General features: G+C 46.1%; 1 protein-coding gene across 2 annotated transcripts; it reads right to left on the bottom strand.

The window, feature by feature from the left end:
• Positions 1–5,692, bottom strand: DUSP26 (dual specificity phosphatase 26). 2 transcript variants are annotated; one of them, XM_043564545.1, is made up of 4 exons: positions 5,395–5,692; positions 3,030–3,327; positions 1,358–1,572; positions 1–857 (listed from the first exon to the last, which is right to left on the bottom strand). In XM_043564545.1, exons 2-4 carry the CDS (start codon positions 3,248–3,250, stop codon positions 658–660), a joined length of 636 nt encoding a protein of 211 aa, XP_043420480.1. In that variant the 5' UTR covers positions 3,251–3,327; positions 5,395–5,692; the 3' UTR covers positions 1–657. The 2 variants fall into 2 exon arrangements, with proteins under 2 accessions (XP_043420480.1, XP_043420491.1); XM_043564556.1 differs by having other exon boundaries at positions 3,030–3,324.
• Positions 5,693–20,850: the final 15,158 nt, after the last annotated feature.

The following is a 20,850-nucleotide window of genomic DNA, read 5'->3' as shown; positions in this document are numbered from 1 at the left end:
TCTTGTCCACCGTCTTTATTTCTCCTGGAGACACCTGCAGCCAGCCAAGTGAGCGACCCTCTAAAGACTCCCAGCCATGCCCTTCTGCAGCTTCTGGCCGCAGCCAGCGCCCACGGGCACAGCGCCAATCCTCCCACACTTCCTCTTCCTGTGCTTGGAGTAACACGTCTGTGGGTTTCTCCCTCTGGTCTCACAGCTTTTCACACCCTCTCTGCACCGTCTGTCTCTACACCACCATCTACACACAAGGGGACACCATCACGTTCGTGCCTGCGGCATCCCCGATTCCCTGCGCAGGCATGGGACAGAGATGGCACTTTTGTTTCGATAAGGGAGTGAGGGGGGACACTTGGGCACAATGGGGGGAAGGGGCTCTGGGTCACTGTGAGCAGCCTGGCTGGAATCCAGGGTGTCTGAATCCCAGGACTGCCGTCTACCTACACCATAGCTGCTTCCTTCTCTGGTCAGCTCCCTCCTGGGCACTCAGCACATCACCCGACCTCAATCCCCATCCCCTCCCAGCAAATAGCAGCAGTGGTGGCAGCCTCAGCCCTGTCGCTCTCCCGCCTACGGGAGACGGTGGGACATCTGGGCCTCCTCCCTCCAGCCAGAAGCCAGGGACCCTTGCACCTGGCCTGACTTTCCTTTCCTCTCCCCTCATGCCTCCAGACCCTGCCGCAGCCTGCGGTCCAGGGCCAGGAGCTGCCTCAAAAAGCCCCGGTTGGGGATGATGCCTCGGTGGTCCTTGACTTTCTTGATGGCCTCCACGAGGGTCAGGTGGTGGTACAGCATGAGGTAGGCCAGGACCAGTGTGGCGGACCGGCTCACGCCCACGGCACAGTGCACCAGGATCCTCCCTGCGAGGACAGACACACGAGGCAGCTGTGGGGCTGTTGGTGGGGGGTGGAGAAGGCTAGGGAGAGAGTTGTAGGGACAGGTGAGGAGGAAGACAGGTAAGGAGGGGTGCGGGGAGACGGGATGGGGTGCAGACTAGCGGTGGGAAGAACGAAGACCCCCCGGGAGGCCCAGACAGAATAAGATGAACAACACAGCAGCTCAGCTCAGCAACTCACAGGGAGACACTCATCACCGACAGAAGCCTGGGTCTAGCCCAGAATGGGGACCCAGGGGATATTTCCCGAGTGCGTTATCATCGCCACTCTGTTAACATTTTGGATTATCTCCTTCCTTCCTTTTCATGCATTGCCTTTTGCAAACAGTTGAGGGCATTTTTCTTTCCTTGATACTATACGCGGAGCATTTGGTCATATCATTAAAATCTCTTCCATACTTGAACCCTCGGGCTTTCCCCTAACTTAATGTCCATTGTTTCTTTCTCCCTTGTCTTCCCTCCTACCTCCCGGCTGGTTCAGTGCCCGGTGGATGAAATCGGCAGCCGTCTGGAAGTGGATGCTCATGTCAAAGGCTGGCGAGTCGTGGGCCTCGACACCCAGGTAGCAGATGCCCAGCCCCTCGTAGGCCTCCGGCGTCCCTCGCCACCTGCTGTGCGAGGCATTGAGGACGTGGGTGATGCCCAGGCGGCGGAGCTCCCGGCGGTTGTTAGCTATGTCCCTGCATTGGGTAGAGGTTAAAGGGAGGGTGGGGAAGCGAGGCTCTGGGGCGAGGAGCCCTCGTCTCCCCCCTGGCTGCTGCCTAGCTAATGTCATTGGCTCCATGCGTCTGCCTTACTTACTGATGACCCAGAGCGGGGACCCAAGATGGGCAATGACCCGGAGTCTCGTCCTTGAGCAAGGGTTGAGAGCACTGGGGAGGTTCTGCCTGGGGAAGAGAAGACTACGGGGTGGGTGAACAACAAACATGATAAAATATTGAGCGCTCTGAGGCGGCGGGGTTTGACTTGATCTATGGGAAGAATTCACCGGATCTGTACTTTGTGTAAGGAAGTCTGTCCCAGCCATGGAATCACGCTGAAGAAAGATTGAATGGTTTTCAATCATTGGCAGAGAATGATTTTCCTGCCACCAGGGTATTCAAGCAGAGGGAGGAGGTCAGTGTGGAGGCATGGATGTGGCAGAGGGAATTTGGACATCAGGTGGGCTGTTGGGCCAGCTCACATTTAACCTCCCTGGTAACCTTGAGGTGCTGTGATTCTGGCCCTTGCTCCCACACCTAGCTCCCCTGTTACCTTACGCTCTCTTTGACACCCAGAACCTTCTCATGTTTCACCAGTTACTCCACGCCCACATTTACCGTTTTATGATGTCACCTTCAGGTGTCCGTCTGGCCCACACCCCTCAGCTCAGTGGTAGACACCTCTCAGGCACCATGGCCATATCTCAGGACAAATTCCCTGTCCAGTGCAAACTCCTCAAGTAGAAAGAGCACTGAACTTGAACCTGCAAGTCCTGGCTCTGCTACTTACGCCCCGTGTGACCTTGGGCCAGTCACCACTTCTCTGAGCTTCAGTTTCCTCATCTGTAACCTGGGGATAGTGGTACCTACCTCACAAGGCTGTTGTGAAGATCAAGAGAGAAAATGCATGTGAAAAACTCCTTGTACACTGTAACGCCCTTGAGAGAGAGAGGGGAGGACTACTCTTTTCGTGATGCTCTTCTCTCCATGGCCCCCATCTTCCAGAACCTCTGCACACATCGTGGCTTTGCCTGGTCAACCCTTCAGCTTACTACCCACTTCCTGGCTCCCACTGCCTGCCTTTTTTCCCCCCCCCCAGAATCACAGCACAATAGATGGAAGGTCAGAGAAGTCATCTATTATGTCCGGTTTGTAGCACTGGCACTCAATAATTAATTTTGCTAAATCAATGACATTATTACGTGAACAGAGACTTTCTGTCCAGAGTTGGGTATCTTCATAATCCTCCACTCTCTGTCCATGCACCCCTACCCCTCAGTCCTCAACCTGGAACCCACAACACGAGTCAGCGCCTCCCCTCCACCCTTCTCCTTCCTTCTTGCATGCATATGTGCGCGCGCGTGCACACACACACACACACACACACACACACACACACACGCTCGGCAGTGACCCCGGGGCTGCCAGGTACATACTGGTCTCCGAGGTAGAGGCCTGGCCAGACCTCATCGGCATGGTTACAGGCTGTCTTGCCTGTGTAGAGGAGCCTCTCCAACTCAAAGACATTGAGGAAGGGATGTTGAACAGCCGGCATCTCTTCCAGGACCCCTCTAGTGCGAACTGGAGACCTTGAGCTACTCCGGGAGAAGCGGGCCATAAAAGTCATAGACGCCCAGAGCCAGTTACCGGGGCACATCTTAGAGGTGGCGGAAACCGTGCGGCAGCTGCAGGGGCGGCTGCCGTGAGGATGCGTCCGTCTCCAGGTGGCTGCTGCTGGAGGAGGAACGGATGGGAGGCACACCTGAGTGAGCCTAGGGCAGAGGCTCCCCTTCTTGCCAACTGGGCTGGGCCCCGGGGAGAGGATCCTCAGGGAGGGAAGGGAAGCCTGGCCCTAGCAGGGGGACCTCCACAATTATTCTCTCCTTCAAGCTGCCGCAGCTCCTTTCTGCTCTTTGGCTCAGCCGCGCAAGGAGGTGGGAGAGTCACATGTCCTTGTTTACGGGGAAAGGGAGATGCCCAGCTGCTGGCTTTCTGCTCCGCCACTCCACCCCCACGCCTGACACACGTACACAAACACACACACACACACACACACACACACACACACACAAACACACACACACACATTTGATATTTGGGTGGCCGTGCCCACTGCTGGAGCTCCTGCCAGCCTGAATCTGGGTCTCATCTGCCTGGGGCCACAGGCAGAGAGCTTAGGGAGCTGGGATGGGAATGAGGGGTGGCTTTGGACCCACCCAGAGAGAATTAGCAGGAAGACAGCAGCAGCTGGGGCCATGACATATGCCAAGCCTGTCTCCTCAGCGCCAGAGAGATGGGCTGCTTTAACCCACTGCTGCCCTATCACTGCCTCAGAGCTAACTAAGCGTGCTATGGGAAGTGTCTGTTGGGGGACGGGGTGAGTGGGGATTAGCAAAGAAGAGGAAGTGTACATTTTTGAAAAACACTTGCTGGATGCATGCGCTAATGGAAGAAGGCGCCGATCTATGTGCACGACAGACAAACCACCCTCCTTCGATTGGCGTACAGAAATTATTGATTAAACCTCATCTCTAATGTGAGGATTTCTGAGTCAAGCGAGGCTGGAGTAGTGTGTCTGGGTGTGTTGGGGAGAGGTGGAGGCTGGGGGGTTGAAGAAGGGGGAGGCAGGGAAAGGATGAGGGATCCTGCCAGGCCCAGGAGCTCAGAGGCTGCAGTGACCATCTGTGTTGCTGTTGGAGTCAAGTGACCCCTAGGAAGGGCATGGGATTGGCAGTGAGGGGCTTAGCATGTGTGCCTCGGGCTCTGTCCCTTCTGAAAGGGCCCTTCTGGCCAGCTGGCCCTTCTGAAAGGGGAAGCCTGCGCAGCGTGGGGGAGAGAGCCAGCCTTGGAGACTCTTCCTGGGCCCTTCAGGCAGAGAGACCACTTGGCAAAACCCCCTGTCTCCTCTTCCTCCTCCTTCTCTCCCACCGTGATGGTGGGCTGGTCCCAAGGGTCCCCCTTCCTGATCTTCTGCCCCCTACACCTCAACCAAAAGTCTGGTAGGGAGAGGCCATCTTTGACCTGCACACACTCTGGGAACCCATCCTTCATGGCCAGCCAGCCCCCCCCCCCCCCCCCGCCCAGCTCTCCTTTCCCCCAGGCCATGGAAGACCATGTACCTACAGGCCTCAAGAAGCAGGGGCATTAGGATCACGACCGCTGAGGGGAGCCTGGATCTTAGGGTGTTCAGGGAGAGAGAATTTTGCAATGGCTGGGGCTGAAGAAGCACAGAAATACGGGACTATAGCCACAACCACCGCCACCACCATCATCATCATCTGCCTTGTCTCCTTAGGCCTAAAGACCCCATCAATTTATTCCCAAACCACGGTTTCTCGGTTTCTCCAAACAGGTTCTGCTGCCTGTGTGATGCTGAATGGCAAAAAGGAAGCGGGAAGGAGACCAGGTGTAGGCAAGAGCTCGGTGGGACTCGAATTCTCCCCGGGGCTGGAGAAGCCCTGTTCCGTCCCGGGGAGGGGGGGACGCCCCTCGGCCTTCTCCAATCCCATCAGCCGCTTCCAGGGGCCCTGGCCCGCGGCACCCCTCCCCCCACGTCCGCTGTGGCGGTTGTAACAGGTTCATGGCTGTCGCCCGAGCCCCGGCCAGCCCAGACAGCCAGGCGCTGAGGGAGCAGGGAGGCAGCCCGGGGTGGGGGGGTGGGGGGTAGGGTGGGGGGTTGCTTAGCCAGCTCGGCTCCCGCGTCCCCTGCCTGGGCGCTCCCTGCCCCGCACCCCGCCCCCAGCCTCGGAGCCGTTAGCCTCTCGGCGCCGGGGAGGCGACCACCCCCCCGCAGTCCGGTACCTCGGTGCGAGCGCGGCGCGGGGTCTCAGTCCCGGAGGCAGATCGCAGGCGCAGCCAGCCCCACGGCCATGACTCTCCCGCCGCCGCCGCCGCCGCCGCCCCCGCCGCCGCTGCGAGACCGGCTGACGGATTAGCCTCTATTTTTAAGCCATGACACGCACGTCGAAGCAGGGCTCATATCAGCGTGTGTGTGTGTGTGTGTCGGTGACACGCAGAGACACAGCCTCACACCCAGCGGTCCGAGTGGACGCGCAGCGTGGGCTCGCCCGCGGGTGTTTGCAGACCAGACACGGACCACAGCCCCGCCCGGTGTGCACGCCCCAGCAGACGTGTATTTTCGGAGCTGCGCCAATTACAAGGCATTTTGCTTGAAGATGACATTATACAAGTCGTCCCAGACAGCGCCTGAAACACACCCGCTCCTCCCCTGGCAGCATTAACTAATTACACAGACATGATGGTGCACCTTGCTCGTCCATTTCGTATCAAGAGCACCATGTCATAAATGACACCGATCCGTAGCCCTTATTAGCATTTACTATAGACCTCGTGTTTCACGTAACTCCGTTTGTCCTTACCACCGGTCTGTGAGATACAGAGTATTATCAGGGTCCCCATGCTAGAGAAGAGGAGACTGAGGCTCCGGGAGGCCAAGTAATTTGCCCAGGCCACATGCTAGTTATGGGCTGAGCTGAGCTTCAAATCCTGGCAGTGGCACTCAAAGGTCATGTCCTTAACTGTTCTAGATAGTGACCCCACACCATGGAGAAGGGCAGGGTGGATTTCTATCAGCTAGCCACTCCCACCAGCTCAGCTCCTGACTCTGGAAGAAACTGACACCCAAACCGCTTCATTTGTGCTTTTAGTGAGGTTTACCTCGACTTGCTTTTCTACTCTAATCACCTCATCAGTTACAAGATTGTCAACACGTGGAAGGCAAGGGCGGTGTTGGGGTCCCCAGTCTCTAGTTCACTGTGTGATGGCGGAGGTGGGGGAGGTAATGAATGGCATCAGATGATGCTGTTGAAAACCAGGTAGATGGCAGACTCCAGGAGAGCTGTCTGCAGGAGGGAGGCAGGAAGCAGATAAGATCACTCTGGACCTGGTTTTAGATGAGAAGACATTAGCAACTGTAGCTGAAATCAAGATTGACTGTGTTCCCTGTGGGGGTGGGAGATGAGGCTTTGATCTCTGGGTTAGGTCAGTTCTGTGCTAAAGGGGAAGTTCCAGCACAGACCAATTTCAGTCTTCTTGGCCTTTTCCTTCTGGAGAAGCAAACTCAATTCCTTTCCATGCCTTCTTGGCTCTGGAGTTTACGTGAAGAAATGAAATCTTCATCATTTAAAACAAAGGCTTGGCCTGGGAGCGTTGAAAATGTACTCTGTCGTTCCAGGAAAAAATCAGTAAAAAATTGCCATAAGTCAAATTGTGAAAGACCACATATTACTGGACAAATCTCATTTTAAATGACAGAGTCTTTAGGGTTGGTAGGTTGAGAAGATGTCGTAGATGAGCTTGATCTCAACCTCTGGCAAGGCCTTCATTTCAACCCTGCATTTCACTTTTCTCAAAAAGCTGGAAAAATATGTTTTAAAGCATGCTATAGACCTCATGGGCAGATGTTTATGGGCTATTATAGAGATTGTCCATGGATCAACATCTTCATGAAAACCATTAAATTACTAGGAATCAACCCACAACTCAAGGGGCTTTATGTTTTTCTTTGTAACTAGGAGGTTTATTATGTTTCCAGGTGACACCAAACTAAGGACAAGAGGGGGAGGGAGGCTGGAAGAAAGAGTTAATGGGGAGAAGGTAATGGAGAAGGTAGGACAGGAGAGGGGACGAAACTAATAGACGCAGCATGTATCGATAATTTATTATCTGTCAATTCCTTGGGCTTTCACATTTATCAGCTCATTTAATCCCACCCAATTTTTAGGTGGGTGTTATTACCTTCACTGAATACATGAGGAGACTGATGCTTGACTAGATGAGTTTACTCATCCACAGCTAGTAAATGGCAGAGCACAGGTGGAAACCCAAGGCTATCTGATTCCAAACGTGTATATTTCAAGATGAGGCTGACAAATCACTTCCTTTAAAAAGCCTTCTAGATTCACTCTCTTTTTGTCTGTTTCCTTCTTTGTGTTGATACAGACATCTATCAAAGGACCTATGAACTATATTTTACTTCTATATTTCTTTAAATCTCTGCTCTCAGTACTAGAAGTCATGAATGGACACACTATATGGGGATGAACTAAGATGGAAAAATGAGGCTACTAAAAAATAGGAATAGGTCTCCAAACGGTCTCAAAAGAAATGCCTCCCTCGCCCAAAAATATTTAAATAAGAGAGAGAGGGAGAAGAAGGAGAGTGGGGGGTGGGGAAGGAAGGAAGACCAACAACCATGTGTTAAATGGTAATTCCAACTGCTACCATTAACTGTGCGCTGGGCACTACGCTAAATGCTCTACATAGATTAGCTAATTTAATCCCATGAAGTGGATGTTATTAATTCCATTTTACGGTTGAGGAAATGGGTTTAGAGTTGTGGTAAATCTACCCTGCAGCAGCCAAGTAGCTAATACGTGGGATTTGAGCATGGATTTAAACCCATGACTGTTTTAAACCAAAGCCTGTGCCTCAAATCACTGTAGCCAGTACGCATACCTAAAGAAAAAGAATAGCAATGGCTAAAACGTACCAAGCCCTACTGCGTGTCAGGCACGTAGTGTAAGTTACATGAAGGAAGGCATTCTCAAGCCTTGAGCCCTGGGCCCTTAGGGGGCGTGGCTCCCTCCCCCCCCCCCCGCAGGATCCGCCAGGTGCGCGTTGAGGCTGGAGCGGTTGGGGACGCCGGCTGCTGCACCGCATGGCTTTCGGCTACACAAGACAAAGCAGAAGCGGCACTTGGCTTCCCGCCAACCACGCCCAAAGTGCCGCCACGCCCACCGCTCCTGGGCTCGTCCACCGGGCTCTGCTGCCAGTTTAGATGGCCTTTTCACCCGAAGGCTGCGGTAGCAAGCAGAGGACAGACAGTGGCGACTTTATTTAGCTGTGGGCGTGTGGTGTGGTGAGGGGAGGCGGGGCAGAAGACTCGAGGCGCCCCGTGTTGATTCTGACTTACTCTTTTAGTTCTCCATTCTCCCAATTCTCCCAGTGCCCGTCCTTCGGCTTCTTCCTGGGCCCCTAGTTAGCACCTTCTCTCCCCCCAGGTCCCCACGTGGGATAGGTGGGCCTGTCCTCTCCGGCGTCAGCCAGCCGGGTGTCCGGATTTCCTCTGCTGGGCTCCTGCTGGGTCTGAATTGGGGGTAACAGTCTGGGAGGTACTGGGAGGTACGCAGTCCTTTTGGTAGAGTGACAGTCTGGTTTTTGCTTCAACTCTAACGCCATCCTTCTCCACCTCTCCATCCAATGCATTCGGTAGCCCCTTTCCTTCTGGTTTACCTCAAGGTGAGCACATCTGACCACTGTGAATATTCCCTCTCTTCTAAGAGCCACACGTTATGGCAATTAGCCTGGCTTTGGAATGAAAATAAACTCTAGAGAGGCTAGAGCTCTTCTAGCAGAAATGAACCAGGACATTATTCGCAAATAAAGCAAGAATCAAAAGGGAAAATGCAGCAAATGTCCCTATTTAAAAAAGAAGAAAATAAAAAAGAAGAGCAGCTATAAATACACATTTTGAAGAAGACTGAGAAGAAATACGCCGAATATTAAAAGAGGTAATCTCTAGCCAAAGGGGAATGACAGATAATTTCTATCTTGTGCTTTAAAAATATCTACACTTCTCAATTTTTCAGCAATCCATATGAATTAATTTTCAATGTCCGTTCTATGAAATTGGTTGAGATTTTCTTTTTAGTGGCTTCCTGTGTGGCCAATTTTAGCAAATGTCCTGCACATGCTTGCAGAGAATAGTTAATCTCTGTTTTGGAATGGAAATTTCTATTTTTATTTTCATCCTATATAACGTTTTAAAATAGTCTATATCCTTATTTCTTTAATCTTGATTTATCAGCTTTTGAGAGATGGATTAAAATCTCCCAGGTTTGGGGCGCCTGGGTGGCTCGGTTGGTTGAGCGTCTGACTTCGGCTCAGGTCATGATCTCTTGGTGGTGGGTTCAAGCCCTGTGTAGGACTTGGTGCTGACAGCTCAGAGCCTGGAGCCTGCTTCAGATTCTGTTGTCTCCCTCTCTCTCTGCCCCTCTCATGCTCTGTCTCTGTCTCTCAAAAACAAGTAAATATTTAAAAAAAATTTTTTTCCCAGGTTTATGGACTTGTTATTCCCTTGGTCTAATTCTGCCCTTTTTTGTGGTCCTATATACATAACATTCACAAGTTTACAAAAAAATGATTATTTATAACTTAAAAAAATGTTTATTTTGAGAGAGAAAGAGAGAGAGCATGCCAGGGAGGGGCAGAGAGAGAGAGAGAGAGAGAGAGAGAGAGAGAGATCCCCAAGAAGGCTCTGTGCTGTCCGTGCAGAGCCCAACTCGGGGCTCTATCTCATGAACTGTGAGATCATGACCTGAGTGGAAATCGAGGTCTGCTCGGTCCACTTAACCGACTGAACCACCCAGGCTCCCCTATAACTTTTTTTAGTTGGTGAGTCGTCTAAAACTTTAAAAAAAAATCTTTGGAATACATGTATATATGCTTCATTTTATTTTAAGTGTAACTCGTATAAACTATTTATAACTAGGTTTAAAAAATCGCTGTTTTAATAGTGATTCTCGTTTTGTATTTATCGTGATTACTGATGTATTGAAAGTAATTTCTGCCATCTTATTTTGTGTCTTTTTCAATTTATCATGCTTTCTCTCTCTCTCTCTCTCACTTTTTTCCCTCCTTTCTTTGGTTGGGTTTACCTAGGTTTTTTGTTCTCTGTCAATTTTTAAGTTAAACAAAGTCTACGTCTAATTGGTACTTTCACTCTCTACGTGAAGATTTTTATTTTAATTTCCTTCAGAAATACTTTTTCTCCCATCTTTTTTGTCATTATTATCCAGTACTTTGAGTCCAGCCTTAGAAACATTTCTTTGGCAGTAGCTTGGTTGGTTGAACACCCGACTTTTGATTTTGGCTCAGGTCATGATCCTAGGGGTCCTGGGAGACCTGCTTAAGATTCTCTCTCTCTCCCCCACTTACCCTCTCCCCCGCTCATGCTCTCTCTCTCAAAAAAAAATTCTTTGTTTTCATGGTCATCAGTCCCATAACACGCATAAAGATTGATGTTCTCTGCAGGGGCGCCTGGGGGGCTCAGTCGGTTGAACATCCGACTTGGGCTCAGGTCATGATCTCACGGTTTGTGGGTTCAAGCCCCACCTCGGGCTCTGTGCTGCCAGCTCAGAGCCTGGAGCCTCCTTCAGATTCTGTGTCTCCCTCTTTCTCTGCCTCTCCCCCACTCATGCTCTGTCTCTGTCTCTCAAAAATAAATAAACGTTAAAAAAACTAAAAGAAAAAAAATCTATGTTTTCTGCAATACTTGTAAAACAATAGCAACCCTCTGCTTACAGCTCTCCATCTGGGTCTTCCCTCTTCACCCTTGCTTCTCATCCTGGTTCCCTACTGCCTGGAAGTAAACATATTGAAAAACGCCAGGTATTTCTTTAATCTTATCTCTCTCAATAATATGTTTATATTGCTGTTTTTTGAGTTTTCAGTTTTAGACATTCCCTACTGATTTCTCACTATGAACATTGAGGATTTTTTTCTCTTTCTTCCGTCCCCCACCAAAATAGAGACAAACATCCCTCTCTTTGCATTTGTCTTTTTTTTTTAATTAATTTATTTATTTTGGGGGAGGGAGGGGCAGAGGGAGAGGGAGAGGGACGAGGGAGAGGGAGAGGGAGAGAAACCCCAGCAGGGTCTGCGCTATCAGCACGAGCCCAGTGCAGGGCTTGAATGCACAAACTGTGAGATCATGACCTGAGCTGAAATCAAGAGTCAGATTCAGGGCAGGTGGGTGGCTCAGTCAGTTAAGCGTCCTACTCTGGGTTTTGGCTCAGGTCCGGATCGATCTCACAGTTTTGGGAGTTTGAGCCTCGCATCGGGCTCTGTGCTGGCAGTGCGGAATCTGCTTGGGATTCTCTCTCTCTCCCTCTCTCTCCTTCCCCCACTCATGCAGTCTCTGTCTCTCTCAAAATAAATAATAAATAAATAAACTTAAAAAAAAAAAGTCAGATGCTTAACCAACTGAGCCACCCAGGTGCCCTCTATGCATTTGCTTTCAACAGTTATATCATAATTTTGTTTGTAAGTAGCCAGTGTGAATATAATTGTTATTCACAGTTGAACCATGTTGTTTGCTATTACTTTTCCTCTCTTGCATAACTTTGTTTTCCGTTCAGTTAAGAATTATTGTTTGTTTAATTTCCAGCAGATGTCTCACTAATTCAGCCTCACACTTTCCCCTAATTGCCTAAATCTCCTCTTGGCAAATACATCAATTACTTTCTCAGTGTCATTTGTTTTTTTGTTTTTTTTTCCCATAAGTCTTTTCTGGACCTTTCTGACCTATCCTCATCTCTACACTAGTGTAGAGCCGTTGCCCTGGGATCTCCTCTTATTCTCATTCTGGGAATTCCTTTGGCTTCTGGAAGCCTGGTTTCCTGGGCATCCTCCTGTTTTTAGTAGGATACCAGCGTGCTCAAACACCCCTGATATTCCCCTCGTCAAGAGACCCTCTCTTTTATTCTTCAGAGAGTGAGCCTCCAGTTTCATGCTGGGGGAGGGGAAGAGCAGATGCCTGATGTGCAGTGATAGATCTGTCGAGTTCACCTTGAAAGATGCCCAGTGCAGTCTGTGGGTTTCGTCCGTCTTCCGCTCACCTCTACTGACAGCTAGCATTGCCAGTTGCCTGGCCTTTTGGGTGCTCTGTCCTGTAAATCAGATCGATCGCCAATATTCCCCAACTGACTTGCCTCCTGCTTTTCGGCATCCAGCATTTTGTTGCTGCTGAAATACTTCCTGTTCTTTTCATTCTGGTGGGTTTTATGTTTGAAAAAAAAAATCTGTTGATTGTCATTTTTTGTGGGGTTTCAGGAAGAAGCAGAATCAAATGGTAGCTTTTAATATGCTATCTTTAACTGGGAGTGCCAGCTGGTTTTTGAAAACACACACAAAATGATTGATATTGTAATTTTTTTCGCATTCAGTATTTATTTAGACTTACCAGCATATTTTAACAATTCTTCTGCATACTCTTGCTTCTTTGTCCTTTTCATCCCTTCTAGGTTCATTTTTTCTTATTTAGTATTTCTTTTTGTGAGGGTCTATTAGTAGTAATTTCTAAGTGCTTAAGTGTCAAAAAATTTCTCATTTGCCTCGACTTGTAAATGATATTTTGCCTCACTTTAGAAATTTTGGTTCCAATTTTGTTTCCTCAGCACATCAAAGATATTACTTCTTTGTCTTCCAGCATTTATTTTTGCTGATGAAAAGTCTTTTTTTTTGTTTTTTTTCAGTATTCTTGCCATGACTTTATTGTAATCTGCCCTTTTCCTTTGTTGGCTATAGAGTTTTTTCTTTGTCCTTGTAGAATGCTGGCTTCCCAAATCGTACCCAAATAACCTCTTGGTAGCAAAAAACTGTCTTTATTGCTTATTAGAGGAAGGGAGAATGACAACTCCACAGATAGCGTCTCCACAAGACCCGACTGACTGGGATGTTGAACTGTGGTTTAAGGCAGGTCTTTCAACTCAGGGACTTGGTTGCAACGAGGTAATTATCATGATATAAGAGTTTGGGATTTGCGGCAATAGCAAGGTGAGGGTTTTGAGACAAGGCATTCAAAGAGTCTTGGAATGTGAACTCTGTGTTGATGCTTTCTTGAATCGCTGGGTCTTATGATGAGTTCCTATGATGAGCTACAAAGTTATTTGCAACTTTTCCTTTCTTGGATACGAATCAACTGGGGTAGCAAAATTATGCTACTGACGGCCGTGGAATGGGAAGGGGCCGTGGAATGGGAAGGGGCGGTGGAATGGGAAGGGGCCATGGAATAGGAAGGGCGTGTTAAAGCAGACACCAAACGATGTGGGTGTAGATAGTTTTCGTTTTCATTGTTCTCCCTTGGGGCCACTTTCAGCCTGAGCTAGAGGAGAATGGGCCGCTAGTATAGGTCTTCGCTGCTCTTTGAGGTCTCACGATCTGGTACCAAGTTTCTGGGAATGTTTAGTTCAACCTCCAAGGTTCTGAGCATGTTTGTTTCAACCTCCGTCAGCATCAGATTTCTTGCTCGTTTTGCTGGATGAGTATTTGCTCCCAGCTCTTGACTTTACACCATGTCTCTGGAGGACCTGGTGCACCTGTGGGGCCAACTCTTGCTTTGCTCATTGAAAACTCAGCCCTGCTCTTTGCCTGGTCTTCACCCTGCTGCGGGACCCATGGGTTTGTCCCTCTCTTAGCACTCTTCCCATTTCTGGTGTGTAGAGGTTTTCCTTTCTATTGCTATGTATTTTTCTCATCAACATTTTATGCTAAAGAACTCCAGTCTTAAAGAGAATTTAAAAATATAGTGAAATGAATATTCTTCATCCTCTAGATTTAACAGTTGTTAATGTTTTGTCACATTTGCTCTATTTGTGTATGTATAAACATGTTTATATAAATATGTATGTGACTTATTTCTAATTTCTTGCTGAGATATATCTATATCTATCTATATACATACACACATAATTTTCTGCTGTTTTATAAATATAAATTTATAATTAATTTGTGGACCCCCAACATCCTTTTATCTCAAATACCTTAGCATGTACTTACTAAAAATAAGCACATTCTCATATATATCCCCAGTGCCATCATGAAACCTAAGGAAATTGATAGTAATTCTTCTATGTATTTTAAGAGGTATACTCAATTTTCTCCAATTGAGGATATATATTTTTAAGTTTATTTATTTATTTTTGAGAGAGACAGAGACAGAGAGAGAGAGAGAGAGAAGGTAAGGGGCAGAGAGAGAGAGAGAGAGAGGGGAGCAGAGAATACGAAGCAGGCTCTATGCTGACAGCAGAGAACCCCATGAAGGGCTTGAACTCACAAACCATGAGATCATGAGCCAATGTCGGAAGCTCAATCGACTGAGCCACCCAGGCGCACCCTGAGGAGAAATTTCTGTAGCGTATTTTTTTCAACAACGACCCAATCGATGTTTACGAATTACATTTGGTTGTTAGGTCTTTGAACTAAGAATACAATCCCTCCACCATGTTTCCCCTCATTACATTGGCTTATTAGACATACCAGCCCATTGCCTTAAAGGATGTCCCACATACTGGACTTATTTGACTGTTTCTTCATAGTTCAATTAAAATTTTCTTCTACCCCTGTATTTCTTGTACACTTAGAGTTATGTCAACAGCTGTGATTAGTCTTGGGGTAATCAAGTCGGCTCAAGTCAATGGAGCATGTGATGCTTGATCTTGGGGCTGTTATTTGAGCCCCATGTTGAGTGTAGAGATTATTTCATAGGTGGTACTGTGCACTTCATATTATAACACATTAAAAATGGCTATATACTTCTAAAGTATAATTTTACATTAAACGTATTTATGTGTTTTGAGTTGAGTAGGAATGGCAACAATTCAGTATGTGCTCAAATAATCATTTATGGTAGCAATACAGTTTTCATTTGTTTGTTTGTTTTTTAAGATTTTATTTGTAAGTAATCTCTGTACCCAATATGGGGCTCAAACTCACAACTCCAAGATCAAGAGTTGCATGCTCTTCCGACTGAGCCAGCCAGGTGCCTCTGCTCCTTTTTTTTTTTTTTTTTTTTGGCTTTTTCTTAAGAGAACAGATACCCTACAATATAAATGTTGAATGAGTGACTAAATAAATGCAAATTTAAGGAGTATGTTCAGTTCTGGGTTGCACGAAGGGGAGTGTGGTCTAGAGAGACCATGAGGAAGATCATCTTGACATTTTTTTCACCAATGGTCAAAACCTACTGGTATTTAATTTAGCATTAATTCAGCATTTAATTCAAATCAGTGTGGTGTTTAATTCAACACTAGCTTAAGCACTGAAAGTCTCTACCGTGTGCAGGACATAGTCCTTACCTGTCAATCTTTTAAAATTCATTTTAGCAACACAGATTCCAGAGATTAGAAAATACGATCATTTGCAAAAAACAAAACAAAACAAAACACCAAAAAACTTTTACTGATGAGTAATTTGGCTGCAGAAGGGAGGACTGGAGAGAAATTAAAAGACTTTTTTTTTAGTTTATAAAGTATTCTTCATCCTTGATGAAGTCAGATGTGCTTCCACAGTAGAGGCCAAGAATAGATAAATAGGACTTCTGACAGTGTTAGATCTGTTACAGAATGTTCCTAGCAGGGCACCTGGGTGGCTCAGTCGGTTAAGCGTCCAACTTCGGCTCAGGTCGTGATCTCGCCATTCCCGAGTTCAAGCCCTGGGTCTGTCTCTGTGCTGTCAACTCAGCCTGGAGCCTGCTTAGATTCTGTGTCTTCCTCTCTCTTTCTGCCCCTCCCCCACTCACACTCTGTCTTTCTCTCTCAAAAATAAACATTGAAAAACAAACCAAAACCACCCCAAAATGTTCCTAGCAATAAATATGTGTAATGAATAAATATATAGTACAGCCAGAAGCTGGGATTAATTTTCTTCAATCTGAAATAGTTTAAGTTAACTTCTACAGTTCATCGGGTCAGTGGTCTCAATGATGTCTCTAGGGATTTCCATACTTCTGATTTCAGGTTGAAAATAGGTAGCAAAAATTAATTTAGCTGATTCTTAGTCATTCATGGTGGGAGGAAAAATTAGGAGATTAAATGTATACAGACTAAACAGTTCTTTTTTTTAATTTTAATTTTAATTAACTTATTTGTTTTTAATATAATTTATTGTCAAATTGGCTAATGTACAGTGTGTAAAGTGTGCTCTTGGCTTTTGGGGTAGATTCCTGTGGTTCATTGCTTACATATAGCATGCAGTGCTCATCCCAACAAGTGTCCTCCTCAATGCCCATCACCCACTTTCCCCTCTCCCCCACCCCCCATCCACCCCCGGTTTGTCCTCAGTATTTAAGAGTCTGTTATGGTTTGCCTCCCTCCCTCTCCGTTTGTAACTGTTTTTTGTTCTACTTCCTTTCCCCCATGGTCTTCTGTTAAGTTTCTCAAGATCACATATGAGTGAAAACATATAATATCTGTCCTTTTCTGACTGACTTGTTTCACTTAGCGTAATATCCTCCAGTTCCATCCATGTTGCTACGAAGGGCCATATTTTATTCTTTCTCATTGCCAAGTAGTATTCCATTGTATATATAAACCACGTCTTCTTTATCCATTCATCAGCTGATGGGCACTTGGGCTCTTTCCATAATTTGGCTATTGTTCAAAGCGCTGCTGTGAACATTGGGTACAAGTGCCCCTATGCATCAGTACTCCTGTATCCCTTGGGTAAATTCCTAGCAGTGCTATTGCTGGGTCCTAGGGTAGTTCTATTTTTAATTTTTTGAGGAACCTCCAGACTGTTTTCCAGATTGCCTGCACCAGTTTGCATTCCCACCAACAGTGCAAGAGGGTTCCCCTTTATCTACATCCTTGCCAACATCTGTTGTTTCTTGAGTTGTTCATTCTAGCTACTCTGCCCAGTGTGAGGAGGTATCTCAGTGTAGCTTTGATTTGTATTTCCCTGATGCTGAGTGATATTGAGCATCTTTTCATGTGTTTGTTGGCCATCTTCCTTGGAGAAGTGTCTATTCATGTCTTCTGCCCGTTTCTTCACTGGACTATTTGTTTTTCAGGTGTTGAGTTTGGTAAGTTCTTTATAGATGAGACTAAACATCCTACAATGGTGACATTCTTTACTAGTGATCCTGAGAAATTATACCTCATGAACTCACTGAGATACTTCTGCCCAGAGTTAGTGAAAGGTTGGTGAAAAGTGTATGGAAGTTCCTTGTACTGTTCTTGCAACTTTTCTGTAAATTGGAAATTATTTCAACATAAAGAGTTAAAATAAAGCCTCTGGCACCTAAGAAGAATGAGACAGACAGATCGAATATATTTCTCCCTGGGTGCCACACGTTCATGATTGTTAATATGTTTTACTTATGTGCCCTTATCAATGCATATTTACCTTTCTCTGGATAGAATTTCAACATGATTGGTTTCTCCTTCTAAATCTGTAGGAGATTAAAGGAAGCAAATCGGAAATCTAGAATGGTGATATTTTGCAACCTAGTAGCAATGCCTTCAGAAAAAGGCAAAAAAAAAAAAAATCCAAGAATTAAAAAACGTAGAGGCAGATAGTCCCCATACTTCAATAGCTCCTCAAGCATTGCTGTTTTACGGGATTGCAAAAAACTGAACGATGCATGGATATTGATTAAGGAATTCATATGTGTAAAGCAATTAGAATAGTGTCTGGTGCATGGTAAGCACTAAATAAATATTAGGCTATTATTAGGTTTATCAGGATATTCTTGTGTTGTCACACAAAGGATAAATTCAGCTCTTTTTTTTCTAAGAAGGCAAGCAACTTTGCAGTATATTGTGTTGGATGGTTGAAGGTGATGATGAAAGTTTGGTGCCTCTCCTGTGCTCTAGAAAAATGTAGACCCAATTTTCCTCCCCCTCCCCCCCAACCGGCTTGCTACTCCTTATGTAGCGTGTTCTGTTAGGCAGTGGCTGTAGCAGCTATGTGGATGGGGTGGGGGCTGTAACTCACACTCCAAGGCAGCATAGACTATTCCAAATAGTTTGAAAGTAATCGAGGGAAACAGAGGAGAGGAAGGGGGATAAAGCAGGGAGGAAGGAGTGGAAATGGATGATAGGGAAGCAAGCCCTCAGCTATCTAGGAAACTCAGCTGTTCACAATGAGTCATTTCCTTCAAGTTCGGCTGGCATCTAGGACTTCTTTCCAAAGATGGAATGAAAGGTTTTGTGTCTAGTAAGGGAATTTCAGAGCCCAAGAAAACAGGAGTAAATAAAGGAACACAGTGCTTGAGTATTGGCTCTAGGCCATTTTCACTGCCTGTGGCAAACCACCTAACCTCACGGAGACTTCCCTCCTCACCTGTAGATGGAGTATTCTGATTTCTACCTGGTGCTGTTGACTTTTCAGGGCTGTTTGAGGCTCTTAGGGAGGTCATCTATGGTGACCACGTTTCCTGAACCAAGAATCGAAAATGCATGATCTGACAAAAGCAAGGGTATGTGCACAGGATATTTGTAACTGTGTTGCCTCAGAAAATCCAAGACTTGTAGGGATAAATGAACTGGGAGAAAAAAAGCAAAAAAAGAAGCGGTTTGGGGTTACAAGCAAGAAAAAGAGATCTGGGAGGAATTCACCTCTCCAGCCACTGGAGGCTGCTCTGGTTTTTCTTATAAGTAGCTCCATGCAGCCAACATGCTTTATTAGCCAAGGAATCTTAACACTGAACACTGAGGAGCAGAAATAGGAAAGAAAGATGATCGAAGGAGAAAACTGTGGACAAGAGCTCTTCGTCCCTGGCAGAAGAAGGATGACTCATGAAGAGGGCATCTCCTATGAGGGCATAACTCCTTATGAAAGTCCGGTGTGTGTTGGTAGGGGAGGAGGGGCTCCTGGGTGTGTCTGAGGGTTAAGCTTCTGACTCTTGATTTTGGCTCAGGTCATGAGCTCATGGTTTGTGAGATCGAGCCCCAAGTCAGGCTCCGTGCTGAGTGTGGGGCCTGCTTGGGATTCTCTCTCTCCCTCCCCGCTCGCTCTCTCTCTCTCTCTCTCTCTCTCTCTCTCTCTCTCTGCCCCTGTCCTGCTCATGCCTTTTTTCCCCTCTCTCTAAGTAAATAAACTTAAAAAAACAAAAACAAAAACGAAGTCTGGTGGGATAGTAGGTGGGCTCAGCTACGTGACATCTGACATTATGGAACTCAGGTTTCCTCTTAATTAGAGAACATAAGGGGACAGTAAATACCTCTGAGGGAGAGGTGTCAAATTCACACAGAGGTGCAAATGACTAACACCAGGTTCTTTCCTGATAGTGAAACTTTATGAGCCAGAGGAAGGAATGAAATCTATTTCCTCCTAAAAACCTGTTTCTAATTGTAAACCTTTCCATTATGGGGAAAAAATGCAAAAAAGTGTAAGAAAAACCTATTGCTCTTGGTCCCGCAATCCAGAGATAACTTCTGCCGATTTGGTGAATTTATTTTCGGTTTTAAAATTTGCCACTGTAGATATAGAATAAATTTATAAGGCAAACCGTTTGGAAACAATATGAATTTTTAAACCCTGGGATATTAAATATGCATCATTTTGAGTTTGGCAAATGCATAAAGACACAACAAGGAAATAAAAAATCATTTCAAATTCTCAATACTCAGAATGATATTTTGCTGTTTTTCTTTCCATTTTTTCTTCTAAGTATAGATGCACACATATTTTTCTGAAAATTAGAATCATATTGTACATACTATTTATACGTATGCACTATTTATGTATCATACCCATTCTTTTCCACTTAGGAGTACTTCACAATGATTTCCCCCATTCATTAAATATTTTTAAATACAAACCATTTTAATGGTAACACATTATATCACTGTGTGAATATATCCTAGCGTTACCAATTAGAAAGGGACATTTAAAAAAATATGCAGGAAAAGAAATTTCCCAGTACATAAAAGCACTTGGAGACAACCATTTAAATCCAAACAATTAGAGAATTCTTATATGTTCACAAAAGAAGATTCAGTAAGACAGGTCAACTAGGAGACAGTAAAGATAAAGACAAAACAAGGCAAGGGATGCTGGGCTGGCTCAGTTGGTAGAGCATGTGACTCTTGATCTCAGGGTTGTGAGTTCTAGCCCCACTTTGAGAGTAAAGGCAAAATTAAAAAAAAATAATTAAAAGAAAATAAAGCAAAACCCAACACAGTCATAATTTTTCACATAAAGTCTATAATTTAGATTTTTTCAAGGTTTTTTTTTTTTTTTTTTTTTTTTTTTTTTTTTTTGAGTAGGCACCACACCCAACATGGGGCTTGAACTCATGACCCTGAGATCTGTAGTCACATTCTCTACCGACTAAGCCAGCCAGGTACCCCTATAATTTAGTTTTCTGTTAACTCTAATTAGTCTCTGCCCAGTGAGCCCAAACTAATGGAGGGGATTTCGTGTTAGTATTTATCCTATAAACACTCAAACCCAACATTCTCTAAACCACATTGATTTCTCTCTTCTCCCCATTCCTCTATCTCCTGTGTTATTAGCAATGTGGCTCCCTTTCCTCCAGTTGCCTAATCCTGAGACCTAAACTCGGGCTCCCTTAGTTCCTGCCCCCACCTGATTCATCAGGTCTGTACCCTGTGGTTGGTCCTGCTCATATCTTGCTTAGACTACCCTAACCATTTCCAGACTGGCCTCCTACTCTCCATTTTGAATTTGCTCCAAGTTTCTTTCTAGGTTGCTAACTGAGTAGGGGCCTTT

This window comes from Prionailurus bengalensis, chromosome B1 (genome assembly GCF_016509475.1).
Source record: "Prionailurus bengalensis isolate Pbe53 chromosome B1, Fcat_Pben_1.1_paternal_pri, whole genome shotgun sequence".
Taxonomy (NCBI): domain Eukaryota; kingdom Metazoa; phylum Chordata; class Mammalia; order Carnivora; family Felidae; genus Prionailurus; species Prionailurus bengalensis.
Note: the sequence above shows the minus strand (reverse complement) of the source record. Positions and strands in the feature narration are given on the sequence as shown.

What these genes read in the sequence shown, in the direction of transcription:
- DUSP26 (XM_043564545.1), bottom strand. Translation starts at nt 3,250, where the DNA reads ATGTGCCCCGGTAACTGGCTCTGGGCGTCTATGACTTTTATGGCCCGC. An exon ending in GGCCTCTACCTCGGAGACCA is followed by an intron (nt 1,573 to 3,029) that starts GTATGTACCTGG and finishes TACCCAATGCAG; the next exon opens with GGACATAGCTAACAACCGCC. An exon ending in GGCACTGAACCAGCCGGGAG is followed by an intron (nt 858 to 1,357) that starts GTAGGAGGGAAG and finishes CTGTCCTCGCAG; the next exon opens with GGAGGATCCTGGTGCACTGT.